The 25,251-nt window shown below is 38.6% G+C and overlaps 1 protein-coding gene and 1 long non-coding RNA gene across 3 annotated transcripts in view; one reads left to right on the top strand and one right to left on the bottom strand.

Moving 5' to 3' along the window:
- Positions 1-22,519, bottom strand: part of LOC130542038 (uncharacterized) — a 40,842-nt gene extending 18,323 nt beyond the window's left edge. Inside the window, exons 1-3 of one of the 2 annotated variants that reach the window (XR_008956277.1) lie at positions 22,353-22,436; positions 6,095-6,154; positions 4,176-5,418 (exon numbers count right to left, since the gene is read on the bottom strand). This is a non-coding gene — a long non-coding RNA (uncharacterized LOC130542038). Of the gene's footprint in view, positions 1-4,175; positions 5,419-6,094; positions 6,155-22,352 lie in introns of those variants that run through there. The other variant, XR_008956276.1, reaches the window with a different exon arrangement.
- On the top strand, positions 1,645-22,739 carry POLR1F (RNA polymerase I subunit F). Its single transcript, XM_026507120.4, is given in 5 exon segments — positions 1,645-1,937; positions 16,108-16,249; positions 19,651-19,859; positions 20,956-21,337; positions 21,339-22,739. Coding segments are annotated over 5 exon segments (1,068 nt in total). The 5' UTR covers positions 1,645-1,683; the 3' UTR covers positions 21,420-22,739.
- The last annotated feature ends 2,512 nt before the right edge of the window (positions 22,740-25,251 follow it).

The raw sequence follows: 25,251 nt of genomic DNA, 5'->3' as shown, positions 1-25,251 counted from the left end.
AAGCTGTTAGATCGCCTATTCATGGGCTTATGCTTATCACTGGGCTTTGGGCGCAGTTTCATCCTATTAACATATCATGCTGAATTTGAAATCAAAGAATACTAGAGAAAGTGTTTTTTACTTACCATATTTAAACTTCCTACCATTTCTATAGTGAGCAGGGTATGTACATTATTATACCTATCTTACAGGCAGAAAAACAAATTCAGAGCGGGTTAGAGACTTTTTGCAGTACCTAGGGGAGGTGGAGACGTGTTAGAAGTCACACCACTAACTGCTATGCATTTCTCTTGGCATTTAGTGCAGTGCTGTTGTATATGTACATTTAGATCCTATTTCCTCATTAGATTTTGAGCTCTTTATTGCCTGTTATTTCATTCATTCATTCATTCATTCATTCATTCACTCATTTCCTATGCATTGGCTGTTTTGTTTTCTTTTGTGTTGAGCCATAGAGGGTTGCAGTGGTGAAAAAGACAGTTACCATGGTTCCTGCCTTAGTGAGCTTGGAGTCTGTCAAGGAACAGGCAGATCAATAGGCAACTGACATAAAATTAACATAAACACAAGTGCTTGATGGTGGTAATTTACAAAAGTGGGGAAGCTAATCCCCCATCTTGAATTAGATGGGGGCTGGGAAGACCGGTAGAGTGGTAGTAAAGTGCAGAGGAAGAGGATGCAAAAATCTAAGCTAAAATTTGACACATGAGTACAGTTTTCCCATTTGAGAGAAGTCACTATACTTCCAGGGAGCAGGAACTGATGGAAAAGAAAGGGAGCAAGGTGAAAGTGAATCAGTGAGCAGGGCTGGTGGCTAACAGATAATGTAAAGTAGGGAATGTGATAAACGAAACTGCTGTGCTGGCAGCAGACCCTAATATGGTCTTTTAAGTAACTTAAGAGCCCTATTAAGGAGTCTGTGTTATCCTGAGAAAACGGGGGCTCCTATGTGGACAAGTCATGGTTGTATTTGTGTTTCGGATGCTCCCGAGTGTCCTCTTGACGGGTTAAGCTTCCAGTGCACTTCTGTAGTTTTGGAAGCGAGGACAGACAGAAGTATCTGAATAGACTGATATTTCCGCTTTGGACCCCGCAACCCTGGGGGCTGATTTGATATTTGAGGGTACAAGAGAGCCTCTAAGGATAACAGCTGAACTGAGCCATTTGGAAAGTGGTGGTAAGATTTCCTGAATGAGTTGTTACAGAATGAACAGAGAATCCAGACGGGAGAGACGATGGGTTTATTTTAGGATGTGTTGCATTTGAGGCATCTGGGCTGCTTTTTAGGATTGGATTCCCTGCAGAAAATATATTCCCTAAAAATTTAAAGTTTATTATTGTATTGTCCACACTTGTAAAATTTACTACTGGAAATTATCAAAGGGTAAGCCCTATTAAACCTACATACTAAATCCAAAGATGACCTTAGCGAAAATAAAAGCTTGCCCGCCCTGAAGAGAGGAGATGGTGGCGGGTCTTCTTTGGAGCATGTTTAACACGTAAGCACGGGCTCCAGTGCGAAAAAGTTGCTGCCCTCTGCTGGTCAGAGGTGCCTAATGCAACTCAAGGAGAGAAATTTCCTAGGGGCGTGCTCGCTGTTGGATGACGTAGAAACCCGGCGTCGTGAAATAGCCGGTTGTGCCTGCGTCAGCTGTGCGCGCCGCGGGAAACCTGACAAGCGGCATGGCTGCGGGTTGTTCAGAGGCTCCGCCGCCGAAGGCGCCCTCTGAGGGGCCGGTGGTAGGACAGGCCGGCGTCTTGCCTTGCCTAGAGCTGCCGACTTACGCGGCCGCTTGTGCGCTGGTGAATAGCCACTACTCTTGCCTGGTGGCAGGCCCGCACCGAAGACACATCGCTCTGTCGCCGCGTTACCTTAACCGGAAACGCACCGGTATCCGGGAACAGCTAGATGCGGAGCTCCTGCGCTATTCCGAGAGGTACCAGTCTCTTAGTCTTTTCCTCCGCCGCGCCGACAACGCCATAACGCAGCCTGCCACCCCTTTTAAGCACAGGAGGGGGTGGTGGGAAGACGTGCTGATGGCGTAGCAGGAAAGGGGTGAATGGGAAAGAACGCGCCGGCCACCTGGAGCTTACTAGGCTCGAGGCGTTCTGGAGTCTTCATCCGGCCCAAAACAATATCTCCCTAGTCGGGATCTGTACAGAGTCCATTTTATAGGCAAGAAGGGAAACGTAAAGGTGACGTGAATTGTGTCGGTGGAGGGGGTGGAGAAGCTTGTTCTAGAACTGGCGCGTAGGGGTAAGAATAGACTAGGGGTCTAGAGACCTGGTAGGCCCAGTTGTGTGTTTGACATTGGAAGTTTCGAATGCAGTACTTAAATTCTCTCTCGTTCTATAAAAAATTGCACATAAAGCATTAGTCCAGTTGTTGATTTGGAAACCATGAAAGAGAGTTTCTGTTGTTTATTTTGGCTCTGGTACTTTCGCTGGGTTTTTTGTCTTGGACCTGATCGTGGATGAGGAAAGTACAATTTTTGTTTTGTTTTGTTTTTAAGAACAGACAGTTTAGTCTAACTGGCTTGTCTGTTGGGTTTGAAGGTGAAAAAACTTTGTGGCCCATTTAAAATTAATATATTCAGAAAAAACCTGGAGTTACAAAAGTGGAGGGTCAGAGGGAGGGAGCATGTGTACTTTAATACTGCAGTAGACTACTTTGCCTGAAAAGCAGGGGTTCTAAAACTCGGACGAGTGGAATACCTAAGGAGTCCTTATTGCTCTTCAGGAATTTCATGACCCCCTCCCTCCCCTCTGGGAAATTTGCAGTCCGGTTTTCTTGGGTAAAGTATCCAAAGTGTTTACTTTCTCAGGGGATTCTGAACAGGTTAAGAATCAAGCAAGTCTGGAATGTACAGCGTACTCCAAGCACCAACACACTTGTTGTGTGCCTATTTTGTATACTAGGGACTTGGGACTAAAAACACACACACCACCACCACCACCACCACCACCACCACCACCACCACCACCAAACAAGAACCCTATTTCAAGAAACCGTAAGCTCTAATAAAGATAGAAATGTAAGCCAGATAAATCCAGTGAAGTGTTAAAATTTGACAGAAATCTAAAGTAAGTTACATTAAGAGGAAGAGTAGTGAATTTGATATTAGGATCTTTGAGAACAACTTAATAGGAAAAGGGTTCTTTGAGATGGTAGTATTCAAGGCAAAAAAGTGTGGCATAAACAAATGGATAGCAGATATAAAATAGACTGCTTTGGTCAGAGAATTGTTAAGTACTACGTAACTGGAGTAAGATTTAAGTTAGGGGAAAAGACATTGCATGCAGTTGGAGAGGAGGGCAAAGACAGCGTGGGGGACAACTCATTTCTCTTTCCTTCTGGTCTCCTAGGTTTGTTTTTGTTTCCCTTTTTCCGTTTGCTTAAGCAGGCTTAGCACTTCATCCTCTTGGTGCCCTCCAACTCTGAAATCTGGTGCACTCTGGAGAGCGCAGTAAATGTGTGATCTCTGGGACAGTCAGATACACAGTTTAAGAAACCACACTTGGTTGCATTAGCTGTTGAGTTAAGGGGAGAGAGACTGGAGACATGGAGACCAATTAAGGGATTGTTAAAATTGTGCAAGAGAAAATGACTGGAGAGTATGGATTTGAGAGATTTAAGGATATAAAAATGGTCATAAAATCTGGGAAGAGGCCATGTTTGATATATGTTAGCACTTCCTGGAACCAATCAGTTCCTCCACTTGACAGGCTAGGGGGAAGTGTCCCCAGTCAGAGCCATTACACCAGAGATATAAGGAACTGATTGAAGGATAATTTCTGTTACTGAATGGGATAGTGTGGCCTTGTGGAGCAGGCTGCACTATGAACAGATGAGAACTGCCCACTCTACACCCTCTCCTCCCCTCACCCCCATTACCACACTGGGGAACCCCACTACCCCATTGTGGTAAAGACTGACGTATTCAGTGCAAATAAAGCAGCACATGTCGAACTATGCATTTCTAATTAGGGACCACTCATTGAAAATATCAAGATTTGTAATGTCAGTCAATCATTTATCACATATAGGTAGGTTTACAGATTTTGGGGCCATCCTGTAGGATCAGGAGGACTTGCTTCACTTTAAGAAATGAGGAAAGGGGAGTGTTGGGAGGTAGAGGAGGGACAATAAAGCATCCCCCAAACTGAGAGGCACTTTGAGATTGGAAAATGAAGCAGTTGACTCCATACAGTTCACACGGAGTTTTATTCTGGGTAATTTACTGACACGGAAGATTGGGCAGGTGATGATCCAGGCATCCACATAGCTATTCTCCACAGTGTCTGGACCTTAGTTCACATTTACAGAGTGCAAAGGGATGTTTAGAGGGCATTGTGGTGGGGTCAGAGGTCTAACACTTAACAGACTTTGTGGCGCCACATGTGCTCCAGAAGGTGGGGGAGGAAAGTATGTTACCCCTACTAGTTATCTAAATAACTTCAGGGAAGACCAGAATGAGCCTTCCCACATTGTGGTCAGGACGTGTTAACCTCCAGGGGGCGTGGAATCCATAGCCCTGAGGGAGGTCATCACCCAGACATGAACAAGATGGAGGGCCAAACATGGGGTCAGTATTGTCAGCATTCATGCGCTTTACTCCCAACATCTTTATGGCTCGTACAGTGTGTATGGTATACATGCCATTCTAACGTGATGCACTTAGAGCCAGATATTGGGAGTTGGGTTGCATACCTACGTCATGGCAGTAATATAAACAGTTACATGAGGTTACTATACTTATAAGACAAAAGAAAATACTTAGAAGTATATAGTTCCCCAGTGACCTGGTAAAGAGTTGAGTGAGTCATCAAGTGGAGGCATCAGCAAAAATGATCCTTTCCACAGACACAGCCATCAAAGCAATTGTGAATTTCCACGTAAGCGGTGGCCCACAACAGGGAGACACTTCCTGGGGCAAGAAGGAGGGAAATCAGCAGTGTGGGGCTGGGGCAATAAGACAAGTGTTTTGAGAGTCAATAGACATGGCAAATATTCATTTGGCAAGAACACAGTATCTGTTTGGTTCCCATACCACCACGGCTTTACATCATTCCTCATTCTTGAGTGACAGGAATGACTCCAGCTACTTCCTGCTGAAAAGGGGCATAGGTCGGGACTGAGGAATGAAATTGCCTTGCATCCAATTGCAGATAACCCTTAATATTAAGTTGAGCCCCCATCCTTCATAGAGGCATTTTTTGGGAACTCTAATGTATAGTCTTAGCATCTTATTCCACATTTCATAATGAGGTATATCAGGTCAGTTCAGTTAAACAGTTGTCTCATTTTAGGAGGTGGTCCTCCAGGTGGGCTTTCAAAGTCAGGTGCGTAAGTGTATAAGTAGGTAGAAATCCAGATATTCAAGGAAACTAGAAGAATTCAGGATCCAGCCCGGTGTTCTAGGTAAACAGTAAACATTTGAGGACAATTAATCAGAACTAGAATCTAACACCCATAAAGATACATTACTGAAACAATTTTTTCTCTCCAAAATCACCCTCATTTCCATCAGCAATAGCCAAATTAAGACTAATTTGTTTAAAACAAGTCCATTTTTAACCAATTTGGCCTAAATACTAAGTACAACAAGAGTAGTGACTGGCTGCATATGTTCTTTCAGATCTGCTTTGCTGGAACATCTCATAAGGAATTTCAGATTGAGCTTTTAACAGCCATTCAAGGCTAAGAGCCAAGCCAAATACTTGCCAAAGACTCACTTTCAGTACCTTAAAAGATCTGATTATTTCTTCACTTCTTGGGGTCCCCCAAATATCCTGATGTTCCTGAGCCTGTCAGTAGGTACCTTCCTTGTTTACCAGGTAAGGCTCCTGGGAACCCTGTAAACAAGGTACCAACTATGCCAGTTATTCCAGGGGGCTTCATTGGCTCCGTAAAGTCAACCTTAGTTCCTTAAACCTGGCTGGTCATAACTGAGTCTATGCATGTCTTTCTCAAATAGGACATTCCAGTCAAAGCCTTGGTAATAGAATCAGTTTTTCTAATGGTGACCTGTTAAGAGATTCTTAGTGAAGTTATGCAAATAACTGTAATTGCCATGAAGGTAAGAATACTCACAGAGTTTCTGAATTCTGGAGGAATCAGGTAGGGAGAAAAAGATCACTGTTTCCTTAAATCCTGATGAGCAAACATTAGAGAACCAGTGTTGTTTCAAACAAGGGTCATAAAAACTATAATCATCTTCTTTGATTCATTTAGTCTCATGTTACTAATTCTCTTTCAGTTTGAATAGTTTTCCCATTATTCCCAGTAATTCCTATGTGGCTTAGTTTTATGATCTTAAGGTGTATCAGAAACCTGTGTTTCCCAAAAGTCCTCTCTCTGGTTCTCCTTGAAGATGAAACACATTTGTAAGAGCATCAGAATAGTAACTGTAAATGACAAAAGACTCAAAAAAGGCCATGGTTAAAGATCATATGAGATTTCATTATAGAGCAGTTGACAAGGAAATCTGATTATTTCTGTGATGGTACTTCAATAATCAGAATTACAGGTAACGATGTTGTACCAGGATATATTAAAACTTTAGGAATTTCATAGCATTCACCCATGCAATATAATCTAAAAAGATTTATCATCACTTATCTGACAATGCTTCCTATGTAATTTAACATAACCAAATAAATAATCCTTATTCGTTAAAAAGACTTTTTTTTAGAATTTGAATTTAGGGAAATTCGTTAAAAATATCAGAAGGTTTTTAAAGCACATGCTTAGGGGTGCCTGGGTGGCTTAGTCGGTTAAGCTTCTGCCTTTACTGCAGGTTGTGATCCGAGGTTCCTGGGATCAAGCCCCACATAGGGCTTCCTGCTCAGGGGGGAGTGTGTCTCTCCCTCTCCCTCTGCTTGTCTTCCTGCTTGTGCTCCCGCACCTGTGCACACACTCTCTCTCAAATAAATAAATAAAATCTTCTAAATAAATAAATAAAGCGCATGCCTGAAAAGGACCACAGATCATTACAAAACTTACAGAATTTTACATAGTTGTTAGCAAAACTTAGCTTTTTTAATATTGAGAAGATTTAGATTTACTAAGTAATTAAAGACCCGATAGCAAACTTTGTTTTTTCTGGGCAGATAAAGGAAAAACCTTTTACATTTTTCTATCATCAAGAGCAGACCAATATTCCAGGGAAACCTTGCCATTTCAACAGAGTGAAAAACCAAACTCCAATCTTAAACCATGTACTTTTAAAACTATTAATTCCAGTCTTCATCGTGACCACACATACTTTTGCAAATATTCCTTTTTCACAGACTTCCTACAACTTTAAAAATTTATTTATTTATTACATTAAAATTTTGTCCTGTGTTCCCTCTTATTTAAATGAGTCTCATTTTGGGACAAATTACTTTTTCCCGCTCAACAAAAATGTATTCCCATTCCTCATACTTTCTTACCAAAAACACATACCTTATTTTCCTTACATACACAGTTGCTTCTCTCAGTATTTACAGTATTCTTTTATTTTTATTTTTTATTTTTTAGATTTTATTTATTTATTGGACAGAGAGAGACACAGCGAGAGAGGGAACACCAGCAGGGGGAGTGGGAAAGGGAGAAGCAGGCTTCTTGCCTAGCAGGGAGCCCGATGCGGGGCTCCATCCCAGGACCCTGGGATCACGCCCTGAGCTGAAGGCAGACACTTAACAACTGAGCCACCCAGGCGCCCCTTCAGTATTCTTTTTAAAGAATTTATTTTATTTTTAGAGAGGGAGAATGCTTGCGTGCAGGGAGGAGGGGCAGAGGGAGAAAGAGAATCCCAGTAGATGCCATGCTGAGTGCAGAGCCCAGTGCGGAGCTTTATCCCATGACCCTGAGATTACGACCTGAGCTGAAATCAAGAGTCGGACACTTAACCGATTGAGCCACCCACGTGCCCCTCCAGTAGTCTTAATGACATTTGTTAGAATTCTTAATGCTTAGAAACTTACTTTCTAGTGAAAACTAGGAAGTAAGAAATATTAGTTTCACGTGTACAGTATAATGATTTGACAGTTCTATATGTTACTCGGTGCTCATCATAAGAAGTACACTCTTAATCCCCTTCACCTCTTTCACCCATCCCGCCACCCACCTCCCCTCTGGTAACCATCAGTTTGTTTTCTTTAAGAGTGTGTTTCTTGGCGTGTCTCTTTCTTCTTTGTTCGTTTGTCTTGTTTCCTAAATTCCACATCTGACTAAAATCATATGGTATTTGTCTTTTTCTGAGTGACTTTTTTCACTTAGCATTATACCCTCTCCATCTATCCATGTTGTTGCAAATGGCAAGAGTTCATTTTTTTTTTTAAGGCTGAGTAATATTCCGTTATATATGGACACACCACTTCTTCATCAATTCATCTGTTGGTGGACACTCAGGCTACTTGCATAGTTTGGCTATTGTAAATAATGCTGTAATAAACATAAGGATGCATACATCTTTTTGAAGTAGTGTTTTTGTAATCTTTGGGTAGACACCTGATAGTTCTATTTTTATGATAATTCTATTTTTGCAATTTTTGGAAGAATCTCCATACTGGTTTTCACAGTGGCTGCACCTGTTTGATTTCCAACAAAAGTGCATGAGGGTTTCTTTTTCCTTCACGTTTGCCGACACTTGTTTCTTGTATTTTTGATTTTGACCATTGTGACAGGTGTGAGGTGATACCCCATTGTGATTTTGATTTGCATTTCCCTGATTATGAGTGATGATGAGCACTTTTTCATGTGTCTGTTGGTCATTGGTATGTGTTCTTTGGAAATGCTTTTTCCCCCATTTTTTAATTGGATTATTTGGGGGGTTTTGTGGTGTTGACTTATATAAGTTCTTTATATATTTTGGATATTAATTCTTTATCAGATATGTCATTTGCAAATATCTTCTCCCATTCAGTAGGTTGTCTTTTAGTTTTGGTGATTGTTTCCTTTGCTATACAGAAGCTTTCAATTTTGATGTAGTCCTAGTAGTTTATTTTGCTTTTGTTTTTCTTGCCTTGGGAGACCTATCTAGAAAAATGTTGCTAGGGTTATGTCAGAGAAATGACTGCCTTTGCTTTCTTCTAGGATTTTTATGGTTTCAAGTCTCACATTTAGGTCTTCAATCCATTTTGAGTTTATTTTTGTGTATGGTAAGAAAGTGGTTCAGTTTCATTGTTTCACATGTAGTTGTCCAGTTTTCCCAACACCATTTGTTGAAGAGACTGTCTTTTTCCCATTGGATATTCTTGCCTCCTTTGCAGAGATTTATTGAGCATATAATCATGGGCTTGGTTTGTTTCCTGGGCCATTATGTTCCATTGATCTTATGTGTCTGCTTTGTGCCACTACCATACTGTTTTTATTATTATAACTTTATAGTATGACTTGAAATCTGTGATTGTGATACTTCCAAGTTTTGTTTGTTTTCAAGATTGTTTTGGCTATTCAGGGTCTTTTGTGGTTCTGAGAAATCCTTTATCTCTCCTATTCTGAAACTTTAGGATTGTTTGTTCTAGTTCTGTGAAAAATTCTGTTGGGATTTTGATAGGGATTGCATTACATTTTTACATTGCTTTGGATAGTATGGACATTTTAACAATATTGGTTCTTCCAATTCATGAGCATAGAATATTTTCCCATTTGTTTGTGTTGTCTTCAGTTTCTTTAAAATTTTAGAAAGAGACGCTGGTGGGGGCCAGAGGGAGAGGGGGAGAGAAACTTAAGCAGACTCTGTGCTGCGTGTGGAGTCCGATGTGGGGCTCGATCTCATGACCCTGAGATCACAACCTGAACCGAAACCAAGACTCAGACACTTAACCAACTGTGCCACCCAGGCACCCCGTCTTCAGTTTTCATCAATGTTTTATAGCTTTCAGAGTACAGATATTTCACCTCCTTGGTTAAGTTTATTCTTAAACATTTTATTTTTGGTGCAGTAAGTGGGATTGTTTTCTTAATTTGTTTCTGCTACATTTTTAGTGTGTAAAAATGCAACGTTTCTGTATGTTTATTTTGTATTGTGCGACCTTACTGAATTCATTTATCAGTTCTAGTAGTTTCTTGGTGGAGTCTTTCAGACTTTTTTTTTTTTTTTTTTAAAGATTTTATTTATTTGAGAGAGCACGAGAGCATGAGTTGGGGGGCAAGGGGCAGAGGCAGGAAGGGAAGAAGCGACTCCCCATTGAGCAGGGAGCCCGGGAGCCTGACATGGGGCTCAATCCCAGGTCTCTGGGATCACGACCTGAACCAAAGGCAGATGCTTAACCAACTGAGCCACCCAGGCTCCCTGAGTCTTGGAGGTTTTCTATGTATAGTATCATGTCATGTACAGTGAGTGCAATTTGTGTTTCTTCCTTACCAATTTGGATGCCTTTTGTTTCTTTTCATTGTATGACTGCTGTGGCTGGAACTTCCAGTACTCTGTTGAATGAAAGTGGTGAGAGTGGACACCTTTGTCTTATTCCTGTTCTTAGGGGAAAAGTTCTGTTTTTCCACTATCGAGTATGATGTTAGCTATGGATTTTTCATATATGGCCTTTATTATGTTGATGTATGTTCCCTCTGACCTAGTTTGTTGAGGGTTTTTGTCCTGAATGGCTGTAGCACTTCGTTAAATGCCTTTTCTACATCATTTGAAATGAAAAGTGTTTTGTTTTTTTTTTTAAGATTTTATTCATTGAGAGAGATCATGCACATACGCTTGAGCAGGGGTGGGGCAGAGGGAGAGGGAGAAGCAGACTCCGCACTGAGCAGGGAGCCTGACTCGGGGCTGCATCCCCGGCCCCTGAGATCATGACCTGAGCCAAAGGCAGAGGACTACTCAACTGAGCCACTCAGGCGCCCTGAAATGATACAATTTTTATTCTTTCTCTTTTTGATGTGGTGTATCACATTGATTGATTTGCAAATATTGAACCCCTCTTGCTTCACAGGAATAAATCCCACTTGATTATGGTGAATAATTTTTTTTAATGTATCAATGAATTCAGTTAGCTAATATTTTGTTGAGGAATTTTGCATGTATGTTCATCAGAAATATTGGACTGTGGTTCTTTTTTGTGGTGTCTTTTTTTGGTGTCAGGATAATGCTGGCCTCAGAATGAATTTGGAATTTAGAATAGTTTGAGAATAATAAGTATTAAGTATTTAAATGTGTGGTAGAATTTACCTGTGAAGTCATTTGGTCCTGGACTGTTGTTTTTGGGAGTTTTTAGGTTATTCATTCAATTTCATTACTGGTAATCAGTCTTTTCAAATTTTCTAAGTTTCTAGGACGTTATCCAGTTCTTCTAGGTTGTCCTATTTGTTGATATATAATTTTTAATGTCTTAAAATGCTTTGTATTTCTCTGATGTTGGTGATTTCTCCTCTTTCAATTCTGATTTTGTTTGAGTTTTCTCTCTCTCTCTCTCTCTCTCGATGAGTATGGTGAAAGGTTTATCAATTTTGTTAATCTTTTTGGTGAACCTGGTCCTCATTTCACTGATCTGTTTCTTTTTATTTTGTTTATTTCTGCTCTAATCTTTATTATTTTTTTCCTGCTATTGATTTTGGGTTTTGTTCGTTCATTTTCTAGCTCCTTTAGGTGTAAGGTTAGTTTGTTTGAGATTTTTCTTGTTTCTTGAGGTAGGCCTGTACTGCTATAATGTTCCCCCTTAGAACAGCTTTTACTGCATCCCCAAAACACTTTGGACTGTTGTGTTTTCATTTGTCTTCATGTAATTTTTTATTTCCTCTTTGGTTTTTTGGCTTACACATTCACGGTTTAGTAGCATGCTACTTAATCTCCACATAGTTATGTTCTTTTAGATTTTTTCTTCTGGTTGATTTCTACTTTGATAGCATTAAGGTTGGAAAAGATGCATAGTACGACTTCAGTCTTTTTGAATTTATTGAGACTTGTTTTGTGAGCTCACATCTATTTTGGAGAATATTCTGTGTGCATTTGAAAAGAATGTGTATTTTTAAACATTAGGATGTAATGTTTTACATCCTGTTTTAGGATGGTATGTTCTGTGTACATCAGTTAGATCCATCTGTTCCAACGTGTTACTCAGAGTCACTGTTGTGTTGATTTTGTTTGGATGATGTATCTATTGATGGAGCTGGGGTATTAAAGTCCTCTACTATTATTGTATTACTATTGATTACTTCCTTATGTTTGTTACTATGTTTAGTGGTGATGAGTTCCTTTAACTTTCGTTTGAGAAATCCTTTATCTCTCCTCTTCTGAATGATAGCCTTGCTGGATAGAGTATCCTTGTGGCTGGCTTTTTTTTTTTTTTTCTTTTTTCCTTTGAATGTACCAAGCCACTCCCTTCTGACCTGTAGTATTTCTGCTGAAAACTCCACTGATGGTTATGGAGTTTTCTTTATGTAACTGTTTTCTTTTCTCTTGAGGCTTTTAAAATTCTCTTTTTATCATTATTTTTTGCCATTTTAATTACTGTGTGTTTTGGTGTGGATATCTTTGGGTTGCTTTTGTCTGGGGTCCTCTGTGCCTCCTGATCTAGATGTCTGTTTCCTTCCCCAGACCCAGGAATTTTTCAGCTCTTATTTCTTCAAATAAATTTTCTGCTCCCTTTTGTCTCTTTTCCTTCTGAGATCCTCATAATGCAAATGTTATTATACTTGATAGTGTCCTGAGTTCCTTTGATCCATTTTCATTTATTATTATTTCTTTCTTTTGCCTGTTCATCTTGATTGCTTTCCATTATGCTGTTCTCAAGGTCGCTGAGCCATTCTTCTGTGTCCTCCAGCTATGATTTATTCCCTGTAGTGTATTTTTAAATTTCACTTAGAGTTCTTCACATCTAATTGTTTCTTTTTTATGTTTTTTATTTCTTTTTGAGGGTCTCACTGATGTCCTCCACTCTTCTCAAATCCAGTAATGATCTTTTATGATCATTACTTTCTCTACTAGGTATATTATATATCCCATTTCGTTTAGCTCTCGTGAATTTGTACTGTTCTTTCATTTGGGACATATTCCTTCTCATTTTGTCTAATTCTGTGTCTGTGTGTTAGGAAAGTCATCTGCTTTTGAAAGTAATGCCCTTATAAATAAGAGGTCTTGTAATGTCCTGCTGTGCTATGTTTCCTATTCATCAGAAACTGGCACTTCAGGGGCGTCTCTTATGTGTGTTGTGTGTGCCCTGCTTTTGTGGCTGAGCCATGTTTTCCTTCAGTCCAGTTGTCTACAGTGGCTCTCTTTGCCTTTGTGTGTAGGGTTTGGCTCTTCTGTTGTTAGTGGGCTAGTCTAGGGCCACCTTGGGCTTGAATTGAGCCAGAGCAGTCTTTTGTAGCACCAAATTCAAGGGTGCTTTCCCTGTGTGGTCACCTGAGAAGCTTTTGTTGGTGGGCTGGGTCTGCAGTTAGACCAGATGTCTGTCCCTCGTCCATTGCTGGGGCAGCAGCTGGATTGGTGTGTGCTGTTGTTTTCCCTCTCCCAGGAGCAGGTGTCCCTTTGGAGTGGTGCTGGCCCGTTGGGGCTGCATGTACAGTGCAAGGCTTGCGGCACTACTTTGGATGGGCTTCAGCCAAGATGTGCAGAACAGGGAAGCTGAGTGTGCTGTATACGGTGCTGGCAAGGTCTATTACTTTGGTCTGCTGTGGGAGGGGAGCTGAAGCAGCCTGGGAAGACTTCTGCAGAGGGCTGGAGAGGGTGGATCCACATAAATGTGTGGCTGGGGCATGCTTTTAGCAAGCTAAAAGTGGAGATTGCTGTGCCGTGCTGGGTCCTGTAGCTAGCTGTCCCTGTATTTAGGCTGGGGGCGGGGTGCTGGGGAGGGAAATGGCACCCACCAGCTCTTTTGTTCTTGGAGAAATCTCCCAAAGTTACCTGCCTCTCCAGCCCGTGCTCTGAGATTATTAAATAAATCTCCTTCCTGTATACCCCAGGCATTTTTCAAACTGCTGCTTCTGAGCTGTATGTTAGTGGGGCTGCTGGTTGTACTGTCACTTTAAGGGCAGGGACTGCGTTTTCCATCCCCCTCCAGCCTCTTAACCTTTTGAGGCTGCTGATTTTTAAAGCCCTAGGTGTTAAGCCCTGTTGATTGTTTAAAAACAAACAAAAGAAACTGGGGAAGGCAGGCCCCTCAGGTTTTCAAAGCCAAATATTATGGGGATTTGTCTTGTCAGTGCGGTCCCCCAACCTGGGGAGCCTGGGGCAAAGTCTTCTCCCCTCCCCTCTCTGCCCTTGCAGGGAGTCCCTCCTCTTTGGTACGGTCTTACATAAGCATAAAACATGTTTATGAACAGATCCAAATTTATCCTTACTTTTTCTGTAATAAGACAAAAGTAGATAAACCTGTGTTCAGTAATCAATATTTTCAGTATTTTATTTGGAAAAAAATTTAGATGTCCAGTAAATGGTTTCTCAAAGGTTTGATGGATTTACACAAATCCTTTTGGGTTTAGGCTCTATGGTCACATTCCCTAGTTATCAATTTTGAATTCTACAGAACGCAGTACCTTTCTCTTATAATAAATAGTTTGCATTACTAACTTTACTATCATGAAAACACATCTTTATTGTGAATTGAAACTTAAAGATAATATAACCTACCTACACAATTGCAAAAAAAAAAAAAAAATCCGAGTGCTCCAACACGATACCATAAAATGTGTTGCAATGTGATAATGCTCAAGCATGACTATGTGGGATGACTGAAGTAATCTGACTTCTGCCCTGATCCCTAGAATCGTGAATGTGTCTGTTGCAAGGGTGGATTGATGCAGGGGTTTTGAGTTGACAACTCAGAGAACACATACAGTGTCTCCATTGGTGGAATGCTTTTCTGAAGTAATTGAATAGTTCTCAGTAGAGTTCCCTACTTAATAATCTGCCCTTGAATTTGCTAGTGCATTCCTGGAAATTTATGTATATAGAGATGATGCAAACATGAGTTTATGCTGGTGTGTGTGTATGTGTGTATATATAAACATATAAGTATATATACTCACATATATTTTGATATCTGTCTAGAGTTAGATTCTGTGTCTGCCTATTTACAGATCTGTTTGTTCCTCATTCAGAGGTCATGTAGACTTCTGGGTTTTCTGTGCTCCTAAGACTGTCCTAGTGATGTAGTTCTTGCTTGGGGAAACACATGCAGAAATTAACAGTTGAAAAAAATGCTTTCTGGAGTAAGTCCCTGAGTTTATGGTCTTCTCGATTTGATAGTTATTAAAGTCCCTTTCTAAGTGGTTCCTGGCTGTTTTGTTTAAGCAACAGCTATTAGGGATAAATTCTTTTTCTTATGCTATGTGAGTAGTTTCAGAAATTTAGTAGAATTCAACAAAAATGTTCTGTGCTCTCAAGGGCCTTAGAGTAGTGTGTGGAATGCAAATATACACAGATAGTCAATAAAACGAGATCAAGTTCAGTGATGATGCTGTGCCATGGTGTCTTCTAGGAGTGGAGGAGTGATTTCAGCCTGGCCTTGGGGAGTCTGAGAAGTTTTCTTGACTAAGTAGTGGGTGTAGTAGTGAAGCCACCAGGTGTGCCTCCTTCATAGTTAAAATTTCTTAAGTACTTGGAAATGACATTTTGAAATAGTAGTTGCCCCCTAATCCTGTCATAAAGTGGCACAATCAGTTCTTAATAAATAAAACTACATATTTCATTTATTAACATTTCTATTTATTACTAACAGTTGCAGTTTGAGGATTTTTCGCCCTTAAGTCATTGGCTTTAATATTCAGGGGCTTCACCTGTGACTCTAATACTTCTCTTACTATGGGCCATCTAGTACAGAAATTCAGCAATGGTGGATAATACCAAAATTGTCTTGATTCAGTTACACTCAGAAATAGAAACATTTTTCTTGCAAGTCTTTTTTTTCCCTCATTCTAGCATGACTAGAATTTAGATGCATAGCTACTGCTCATGCATAATCGGACATTTTGTTTCTGGGTACCTATCTTGAATCATTTTTAACTTAGTCAATTTATTGAAACCATTTGGTGAAATTGAATTACTCAAGTTGTTAGGGATTAATAATATGCTATTGTGTTTTGGCATGTGTGGTTATATAGTATATTTAATCAGTATGATAATAGCCTCGTTTAAAGGAGGATAAAAAATATATTTTTTTCTTTTTTAATAGCCTTTTAGGTGTCCCCATTGCATATGATAACATCAAAGTAGTGGGTGAACTGGGAGATATTTATGATGATCAAGGACACATTCATCTTAACATTGAAGCAGATTTTGTTATTTTCTGTCCTGAACCAGGGCAAAAGCTTATGGTATGTATTTTTATATATATATATATTTTTAAGCTTTCTTTGTATAGTTGTATAATAATGTAATTTGGAAAATTTTAAGAGACTTGGGAAGCAAATGGATTGCTATTATTGGTTCCTAAAAATTTAAAGAAAAAAAATTACCCTCAGTTCAATGTCGGTAAGTTCTTAAACTAAGACTCACATGTATGTGCAGAGAATGTGTCTCAGAATTTATTCTCTTCTTTGGATAGCACCAGAATGATCTTAAGCGGTTAAAAAAAAGTATTTCTCAATTATACACAAATAATTTCTTTATAAAGGATTCAAATCATGTAGTAATCAAAGGGGAGCTGAAAATTCAAAGGGTTGTGAGCCCAGGCAGGTAATGAAAGTGAATGAAGGATGAGGTCAGGGCACCTATAATGTGCCTTGGGAATGAAGGCCCTGTGGGGTAGGTCTTTTAATTTTTCAAGAGAAGCTGGAAATACAGATTGATGTGAGTTGACTAAACTATATCCCATTATGCTCTGTACTTGCCTTTCTCTCCTACCAATAGTTCTGGGTGTATGCATTGTTACATATATATATATGAAAATATATACACATAATTTTTTTCTTTAAGCAGTTCTAATTTTTTGTTAATCATTTAAGACCTATTAACCCTTTATTGCTAATAAAATACAGGTCAATTTTACTTTCAAAATCTATAAGGCATTTCTAATTTTAAAAGGTTTTTTAATATCAAACTGGTAGGAGGAGTATCCTGGGGCTGCCCAACTGAGATCCTACAACCAGTCTCCATACCAATAGTATGGCTGTAGTGTAGTTTTTCTTCTCTAAGAAGGTTGGCAGATTTGTACTTAAAAATTTCCACACTTACCTGCTTTGTGTAAGTGTACTCATGGAAATACCATACTATACAGAAAGTATGAAATGAAAAAAAAAAATCAATCAGTCCTTTTACTCTTTTCCCTACAATAAGGTCCAGTCGTCAAGTAAATTTGGATAGTTTGTTCAATTTTTTTTAATAGGTATAATTACATACAACAAAATGCACATATCGCAGTGTGCAGTTCAATGAATTCTAAGAGCATATATACCATTTTGTTTTGGAAAGAGCCTCATGCCCTTTCCGGGTCCATCCTCTCTATTCCAGATATAACCACTGTTCTGATTGCATTTATTGTAAAATTAGTTTTTTTCATTATACAGTGTTTGAAAATCTGACCTGTTTAGCTCAACATGTTTTTGCATTTCATCCATGCTGTTTGGTGTATTGGTAGTTTATTTCAGTTCATTGTTCATGGTATTGAGTTGTATGAATGTATAATTTAATTGCCCAACTTTATTGATCGACATTTGGGTTGTTTCCAGTATGGAGCTCTTATGAATAAAGCTGTGAATGTACATTTTCATTTCTCTTAGGTAAAAACTAGAAGCAATATTGCTAAGTCACAGCATAGGTGTTTACCTTTATGAAACACAGGCTAATTTCCCATTTAGCTGTACTAGTTGCTCTGCATCCTTGCCAGCATTTGGTTTTGTCAGTCTTTTGATTTTACTTATGGGCATATACTAGTTTCTCATTATGATTTTAATTTGCATTTCTCCTTTGAGCTCTTTTTCATGTGTTTCAGTAAGGGGCCTACTGAAGTGCTTTGCCCATTTTTAATTGGGTTTTTGTATTTTGAGGTAGAGTAGTTCTGTTTATAGTCTTCCTACAAATCCTTTTCAGATAAATGTATATGTGAATATTTTCCCCCAGTCTGTGACTTGTCTCTTAACTCGTAATGGTATCATTTCATAAACAGAAGTTTTTAATATTAATGAGGTCCACTGTTTTCTGGATCCTGTGTAAGAAACTTGCCTACTCCTAGATTATGAAGATAGTTTGTAGGGTTTTTTTAGTTTTAGCTTTTCCATTTAGATCTATGACCAGGCTTTAATTTTTGTGTATAAAGTAGGCCCTTGAGATTGTTTTCTTATTCTTATAGTTATTCGGTTGTTCCAGAACTCTATATTGAAAAGACTTCCCTTTTCCTATTTCTTAATTTGATTGATTGATAGGCTTTAGTGTTTTATAGCAGTTTTAGATGTACAGAAAAAGAGTTGAAAATACCTCTCTTCATTCCCCCACCCCAGCACACAGTTATTCCTATTATCGACATCTCGTATTAGTGTGATAAATTTGTTACAGTTGTTAAGCTGATACATTATTTTAAATCTAGAATTAAAATTTTCTCTGTTGTGCATTCTAAAACCCATGGAATGTACAACACAATAACAGTTGTCCCCCCATTGCTCTATTCTATAGAATAACTGGGCACTGCTCTAAAAATTTTCTGTATTTTACCTATTTATCCCTCTCCCTTCTGCCCTCCTCTTGAAACCTGACAACTATTGATCTTTTTTACTGTCTCCATAGTTTACCTTTTCCACAGTTTCATATAGTTGGAATCATATCATGTAGCCTTTTCAGCTTGTCTTTGACTTAGCAGTATGCATTTAAGGTTCCTCCAGGTCTTTTCATGGCTTGATAGTTTTTTGGGTTTTTTTTTTGTTGTTGTTGTTGTTTTTGTTTTTTACTTCTGAATAGTACTCCATTGTATAGATGCACTTCAGTTTGTCCATACCATCCAGAATGTACCACTGGGAACACCAGACTCCTGATAATGACAGCAAACGAATTTTCTATGTATAAGGAGTTGCTAACATTAAACAAGGCTGTATATATGTTAATACATGATTTAAAATTTTTCAGATGTTCATTTATGTATGTTATCTATGTTGACTCTTAGGGGAGGAAAAGAAAACTAAAGTTTTTAAAACTTTAATTTTAAGCTTAAGATCATAGAGCATGTAGTTTGAAGCTTCTAAAAATGTTACTGTGATTCAAAGTAGCCATGCTCAAGATCTGCATATGAAGGGTAAGCTGTCTTCTGATATATTGCTTACATCACGCTAAAGTTAATTGTTAAAGAATGCTTTTTAAGCTTTGAAATTCAGACTGTTTATAGAAATATAATGTGGATCCTAGTTATAGAAAGCACATGCTTTCTGCCTTGAGGTCTTTTCACATTTAGGTCATATCAAAGAGTATTTTCTGCTTGGTTTTAATATGGTTATAATCTATTCCCCAGGGAATCCGGTATTGGGAGCTGAGGAGTTTTTAGAGTAGTTGTTTATCAAGTTAGGCAATTGATATGCAATTACTTAGTAAAGTTTGACCTTTCTAAAAACTCTACAGTGTTCTAAAATGATGGTTTAGTATAACATGTAAATTTTAATTGAAAAACTTTTTCCGTTTCAAATTATATCATAGTTTGATGTTTTCTCTTTGAAGATCAGTTTGAAGCTTATAAAGTTTTATTTACGTTTTAAACTCTTTGATGTTACCTTTTTTTTTCCCCCTTTCTTCCCAGGGTACAGTTAATAAAGTGTCTTCCAGCCACATTGGCTGTTTAGTACATGGGTGTTTCAATGCCTCCATCCCTAAACCTGAGCAGATGCCCACTGAGCAGTGGCAGAACCTGGAGATAAACGTGGGTGATGAACTAGAATTTGAAGTATTTCGTTTGGACTCAGATGCTGCTGGAGTATTCTGCATTCGGGGAAAATTAAATATCACTAGGTCAGTTTCTAATCACATTATTTTAATTTTGATACTTAGTCATTTCTATTTAGTTCTGAATTTAGAGAACATAAGCCCCTCTTTTAAAATAAATTTTATTAGAATACTTATGCTTCTAAACCATAATGTCACTGTAATAGGAATCTTAAGTGCTATGACAAAGCATTGAATAGTGTAGCTCTACCCATCTACCCAACTGTTCCGTATTTTACCGTTTTCTAGTTTAATTTTTTAGCAACCAAAAGATCATAACTAGTAGCCTTTTATTTTTACACAGTTGAAACAATTTGATTATTGTCATTTTGCCAGGTAGAAAATTTCAATACAAAGAAATTCAGAAATTAAGAACTGCTGTCATCTTGAGCTTGGTTCCATGGGAGCCAAGTTTAATGGAGTGAAGGAAAAAGAAGCTTTGGGAATATTGCTGGTGTTAATTTTTTTTTAGATTTTTGCCTTGATTTTAACAAGAGTATGATTTAAAAGTTTTAGAACAGTTTTCCAATAGAATGTTCTGTGATGATAGAAATGTGTGCTACATTTGTGTAGTATTAAAGTTACCTCATTGAAATTACTTATATGTAGCTAATGTTACTGTAGAGGACTGCAGTTCCAGAGAGAGGGCTACTTCACTGATCCTTGTTTTTAGTTTAGTGTTAATACTGCTTTAAGCACGGTTAAGGGAAAAAAATGAAACGAGGATTGAGAGAGTAGGTGGAAACTCCATTAATTTCATAGATAATGGAAGTATACATTTTCTCACTTGTTAGTTCTTTGGCTAATAATAAGCCTGAGTATTGATGTTTATTGTGACCAAATTTTCCTAAACCAAGCCAAAATTTAGAAGCTACATTTTGACAAAATTTGTCATTTTTGAGTATCAAAACAGCCTGGAAGAAGTACTTTGGAAAAATTTTTTTAACCTTACCCAGACATTTTAATGGGCTAAGGGATAACAATAGAATATTAGAAATTTATGCCATACTTCTGTATCTTGTACTGCAGTCATTATTTAGGGGGAAAAAAAAACTTGGTATATTCTTGATCTCACTTTATTCTTTTTTTTATTGCTATGTAAATTTTTTCAACTGTTATTTAGTTTACAAACCAAGTGCTCTGCAGTTTCTGAAGAAGTAACAGAAACTGGCACTGAAGAAATTATTGAAAAACCTCTCAAGAAGAAAAAGAAAAAGAAGAAAGATCCAGAGTCATATGAAATAGAAAATGGTAACAGAGAGCTAGCAGATTGTGCAGATGCCACCATGAAGAAAGAGACAGACCTGCAGATTGATAATGTGAATAGCCTCTGCAACAATGAGCCAAAAAAGAAGAAGAAGAAAAAACACCAAGAAGATCAGGACCAGGATCCTGTTTTCCAAGGCAGTGACTCCAGTGGTTACCAGAGTGACCATAAAAAGAAAAAAAAGAAAAGAAAACACAGTGAGGAAGCTGAATTTACCCCACTTTTGGAACACTCACCTAAAAAGAAAAGGGAAAAGTAATTTTCTTCAGTGCATTTTAAATATTCAGCTTTTTAAAGATTTAGATACAAGAGATGAATAAATGTGGGAATGGTATGAAATGCTTGTGTATTCCCAAACAGGAAGTATTTGATTAGGAGTTTTGGGTGCTTAAAGTTATAATTCCTTTCGGAAATACCAGTGTTATTAAACTGCCATTTTATTGTATACAGAATAAAAAGGTAAGAGCTACTCTCTCAAATCTTGACATTTTCCCAGATTTTACATTCTAAATAAAATTATTTCTATACTCTGAAGCCTGGCAAAAGGACTTTGTAATATAGTTATATCATTAAAGAATGAGTTGGATCTTTTTTTTTTTTTTTAATAGGTTTGCCTTTTAGTCATAGTATTACCTGTGATTTTAGGGTTTTTGTTTTTTGTTTGGTTTTTTTTTTTTTTGGTCGTGGCTACTATGGTGTTTCTGTGGTTCAACTTAGAATGGTTTGCCAGAGGAGTTCCTGAAGTCTCCAGAGCTCTAAGAACCATGCCACTATTGACTATGGTAGGAAACACTGTTTGTTTATTATTCTTTCCTTTCAGATGGAGGCTGATGGAGAAGGCTTTTTCCTTGTATTTATTTGTGCCTCAACCGTTCGTTCTGCTTTTTCTGTGTTTGGAGCAGAATCTGATTAAGACATGATAAATGCCATTTATCCTAGTGGGGGAATTTCTCAACTACCTTTTTAAAAATTAGATGATTAAGTTACTAAAAAAAACTGAGAAAATTTCATTAAGAAAATGTGGACTAGGTTTTTCTTAACCACTAGAAAACAGTGAGTAATGAAATGACAAGCTGGTTCAGGCTGATAAAGAATGGCCACATTCATTGATCTAACAGTACTTGACCATGGCTGTGTGTAACACATCTAAGGAAGGCTGTAGTTCCTTTCATTATGGGGTATCATTGGAGATACAGATGCACACACATAAGGAAATACAGAAAATTAGTACTAACAACAGACTGTCTACTCACTGTTAGGGATGAACGGTTGACGTGAACTTCACATGGCAACTCTTCTGTTCCCATTTTTCTAGTATCTGATGTAGCTGGTCTTACTTGGTTAATATTTAAATTCTGCTAGTAGTATATCCTGATCCCGTAATGATAAAATGTAGGATTTGGGCAACAGCAGATATTCACGTTTGTCCCCAAGTAAATTAGATGATGGAAAGATACAGACCAGTTTCTTTTTCTAAGATTTAATGTGGGTATTGTGCCCTTAAAATATGACTAATACAAATTGACATGTGCTATCCATACAAAATTAGATGTACAAAGTATGTAAAATATCAATTTTGTATATTGGTGAAATTCTATTTTTGGTATACAGTGTTTTAAATAAAATTTATATTCTGCTTTTTTCAGGGTTCTTTTTTAGCTAAAAGATTAAAAATGGTACATGAAGCTTACTAGTATTTTGTTGAGGATTTCTGTATTTAGGTTCATCAGAGATACTGGCCTATAGTTTTTTGGGGTAGTATTTGTATATGATTTTTGGTATCAGATTAATCTTCCATAAAATGTTAGCAAATGGTATCCAATAATACATTAAAATCATTCACCACAATCGAGGGATTTACTCCAGGGATGCAAGTGTGGTTCAGTATTTGCTAATCAGTCACATGTTACATCACATTGCAAGAAAGGATAAAAACCATATGATTTCAATAGATGCAGAAAAATCATTTGACAGATACAACATCCATTTGTAAAAAATACTATAGGTTTAGAAGCAACATACCTCAACATAATGAAGACCATGTATGAAAAACACAAAGCTAATCTCATAGTCAATGGTGAAAGACTGAATTTTTCCTCTAAGATCAGGAACAAGACAAGGATGCATGCTTTCACCACTTCTATTCAACGTAGTATTGAAAGCCTCGTTTTCTTACACCATACACAAACACAAGACAGTAAGTAAAGACCTGTGAGAACTAAAACCATAAAACTCCTGGAAGAAGACAGGCATTAATTTTTTGACATTGGCTCTAGCAACATTTTTCTAGGGATATCTCCTCAGGCAAGGGAAACAAGCTAAAATTAAACTAGTGGGGCTACATGAAAATCAAAGGCTTTTGTGCAGCAAAGGAAACCAACAAAACAAAAAGGCAAGCTACTGCATAGGAGAAGGTATTTGCAAATGATATATCCAATAAAGTTTTAAAACCCAAAATACATATAAAGAACTTAAACATCTCAACACTGAAAAAGCCTCCAAATAATCTGATTAAAAAAATGGGCCGAGGACCTGAATAGACATTTTTTCCTAAGAAAACATACAGATGGCTGGCCAACAGACACATGAAAAGATGGTCAACACTAATAATCAGGAAAATGCAAATCAAAACCACAATGAGGTAGCACCTTACACAGGTCAGAATGGTTAGAATAAAAAAGACAAGTCTTGGTGAGGATGTGGCAAAAAGGGAACCTTCGTGCCCTGTTACTGGGAATGTAAACTAGTGTAGGCACTGTAGCAGCTGTATGAAAACTAATTTCTGGGGGAAAAAAAAAAAAAAAAGGACTTCAGGGAAGATGGTGGAGTAGGAAGATCCTGAACTCACCTTTTCCAAGGGACACACTGAGATAACAGCCACATGAGCAGGCTAACTCAGAAAAAGACCAGTAGAACAGAGTTTCCACAATTCATGGTAGATAAGAGGCCACATCTAAAAGGGTAGGAGGGGTGGATTCATGGTTGGGAATTAAACCCTCAGTAAGACTAACCAATAATGGCAGAGCTCACACACCAGGCATTCCAGGCACAGGGAACCTGCACTGGGAAGACAAGACAAGTCCCCTTAACATTTGTCTTTGAAAACTACAGGCGCTTAACTTTGTTAGTTTTACAATCATCACGGCTTAACACTGAGTACTTAAAATTCACATACTTAGCTTCAGGAGAGCTGAGGGTCATAGGAAACGGATTCCCTGCCCTTAAAGGCCCATAACCTGTCTGAGATATAGCATATAAGCAGCAATTTGAAAAGTGCCTGGGGTGTACATCAAGAGTTATTTACTAATCTTACTGTGTGCTGGTGGGGCAGGGACAGAAGACTCTCCAAGAACAAAATATCTGACAAGTACCATTTCCCTCCACCCCCGGGCTAGATAGCCAGACACTTGTTAGAATGAGCATACTCTCCACCTATCTTGCTAAGACTTAATGCTCCACCCCCATGTTCTCCTGAATATCTGCCCCATCCAACTCACCCCATTTGGCAGGTATCTCCAATGTAGCTTCTGTCTCAACACACCCCACAAGCATCCCTCGCAGGAACTGGCACCACTCCAAGTGACTCCTGCCTCGAGGAGAGGGGAAGATAACCACACACACCTGTGTACCCACAGTCCCAGCAGACAGGCTAGGAGCAGGCACTGGGCCTGACTGCAGGCCCTGGCTTACCAACAAAAGCCTCTCAGGGGACAAGGAAATGAGAATGCTTTGCATGTCCATGAGACTACAGCCCTGGTAGATGGGCTGAGGGTAGGCATCTGGTCTGACTGCTGACAGCATCCAACTATAGGACCATTGTGGCCCTGCACTGGTCCCTTAACAGCACAGGGACCAAACCAGTGTACCCACAACAGGCAAAGTAGCCTACTGGAACCGAGAGCAAATGTGGGTCACTCACAACAGTAGGGTACAAACACCCACATAGGAAACAGCTCTGAAGCACCTGGTCCTGGTGAACAGGGGATATTGTGCCACAGGGCACCCCAGGAACTCTTCTTCCTAAGGCCACTTTAAGAGCAGGAGACATAACTGACTTCCCTAATACTTAGACAAAATGAGAGACAAAATGAGAGAGAGGAAAGAGCCAAATGAAAGACCAAAACAAAAGCCAAGCAAAAGAGCTAAATGAAA

The sequence above is a fragment of the Ursus arctos genome, unplaced genomic scaffold (assembly GCF_023065955.2).
Source record: "Ursus arctos isolate Adak ecotype North America unplaced genomic scaffold, UrsArc2.0 scaffold_3, whole genome shotgun sequence".
NCBI lineage: Eukaryota > Metazoa > Chordata > Mammalia > Carnivora > Ursidae > Ursus > Ursus arctos.
This window is presented reverse-complemented; position numbering and strand designations above follow the sequence as displayed.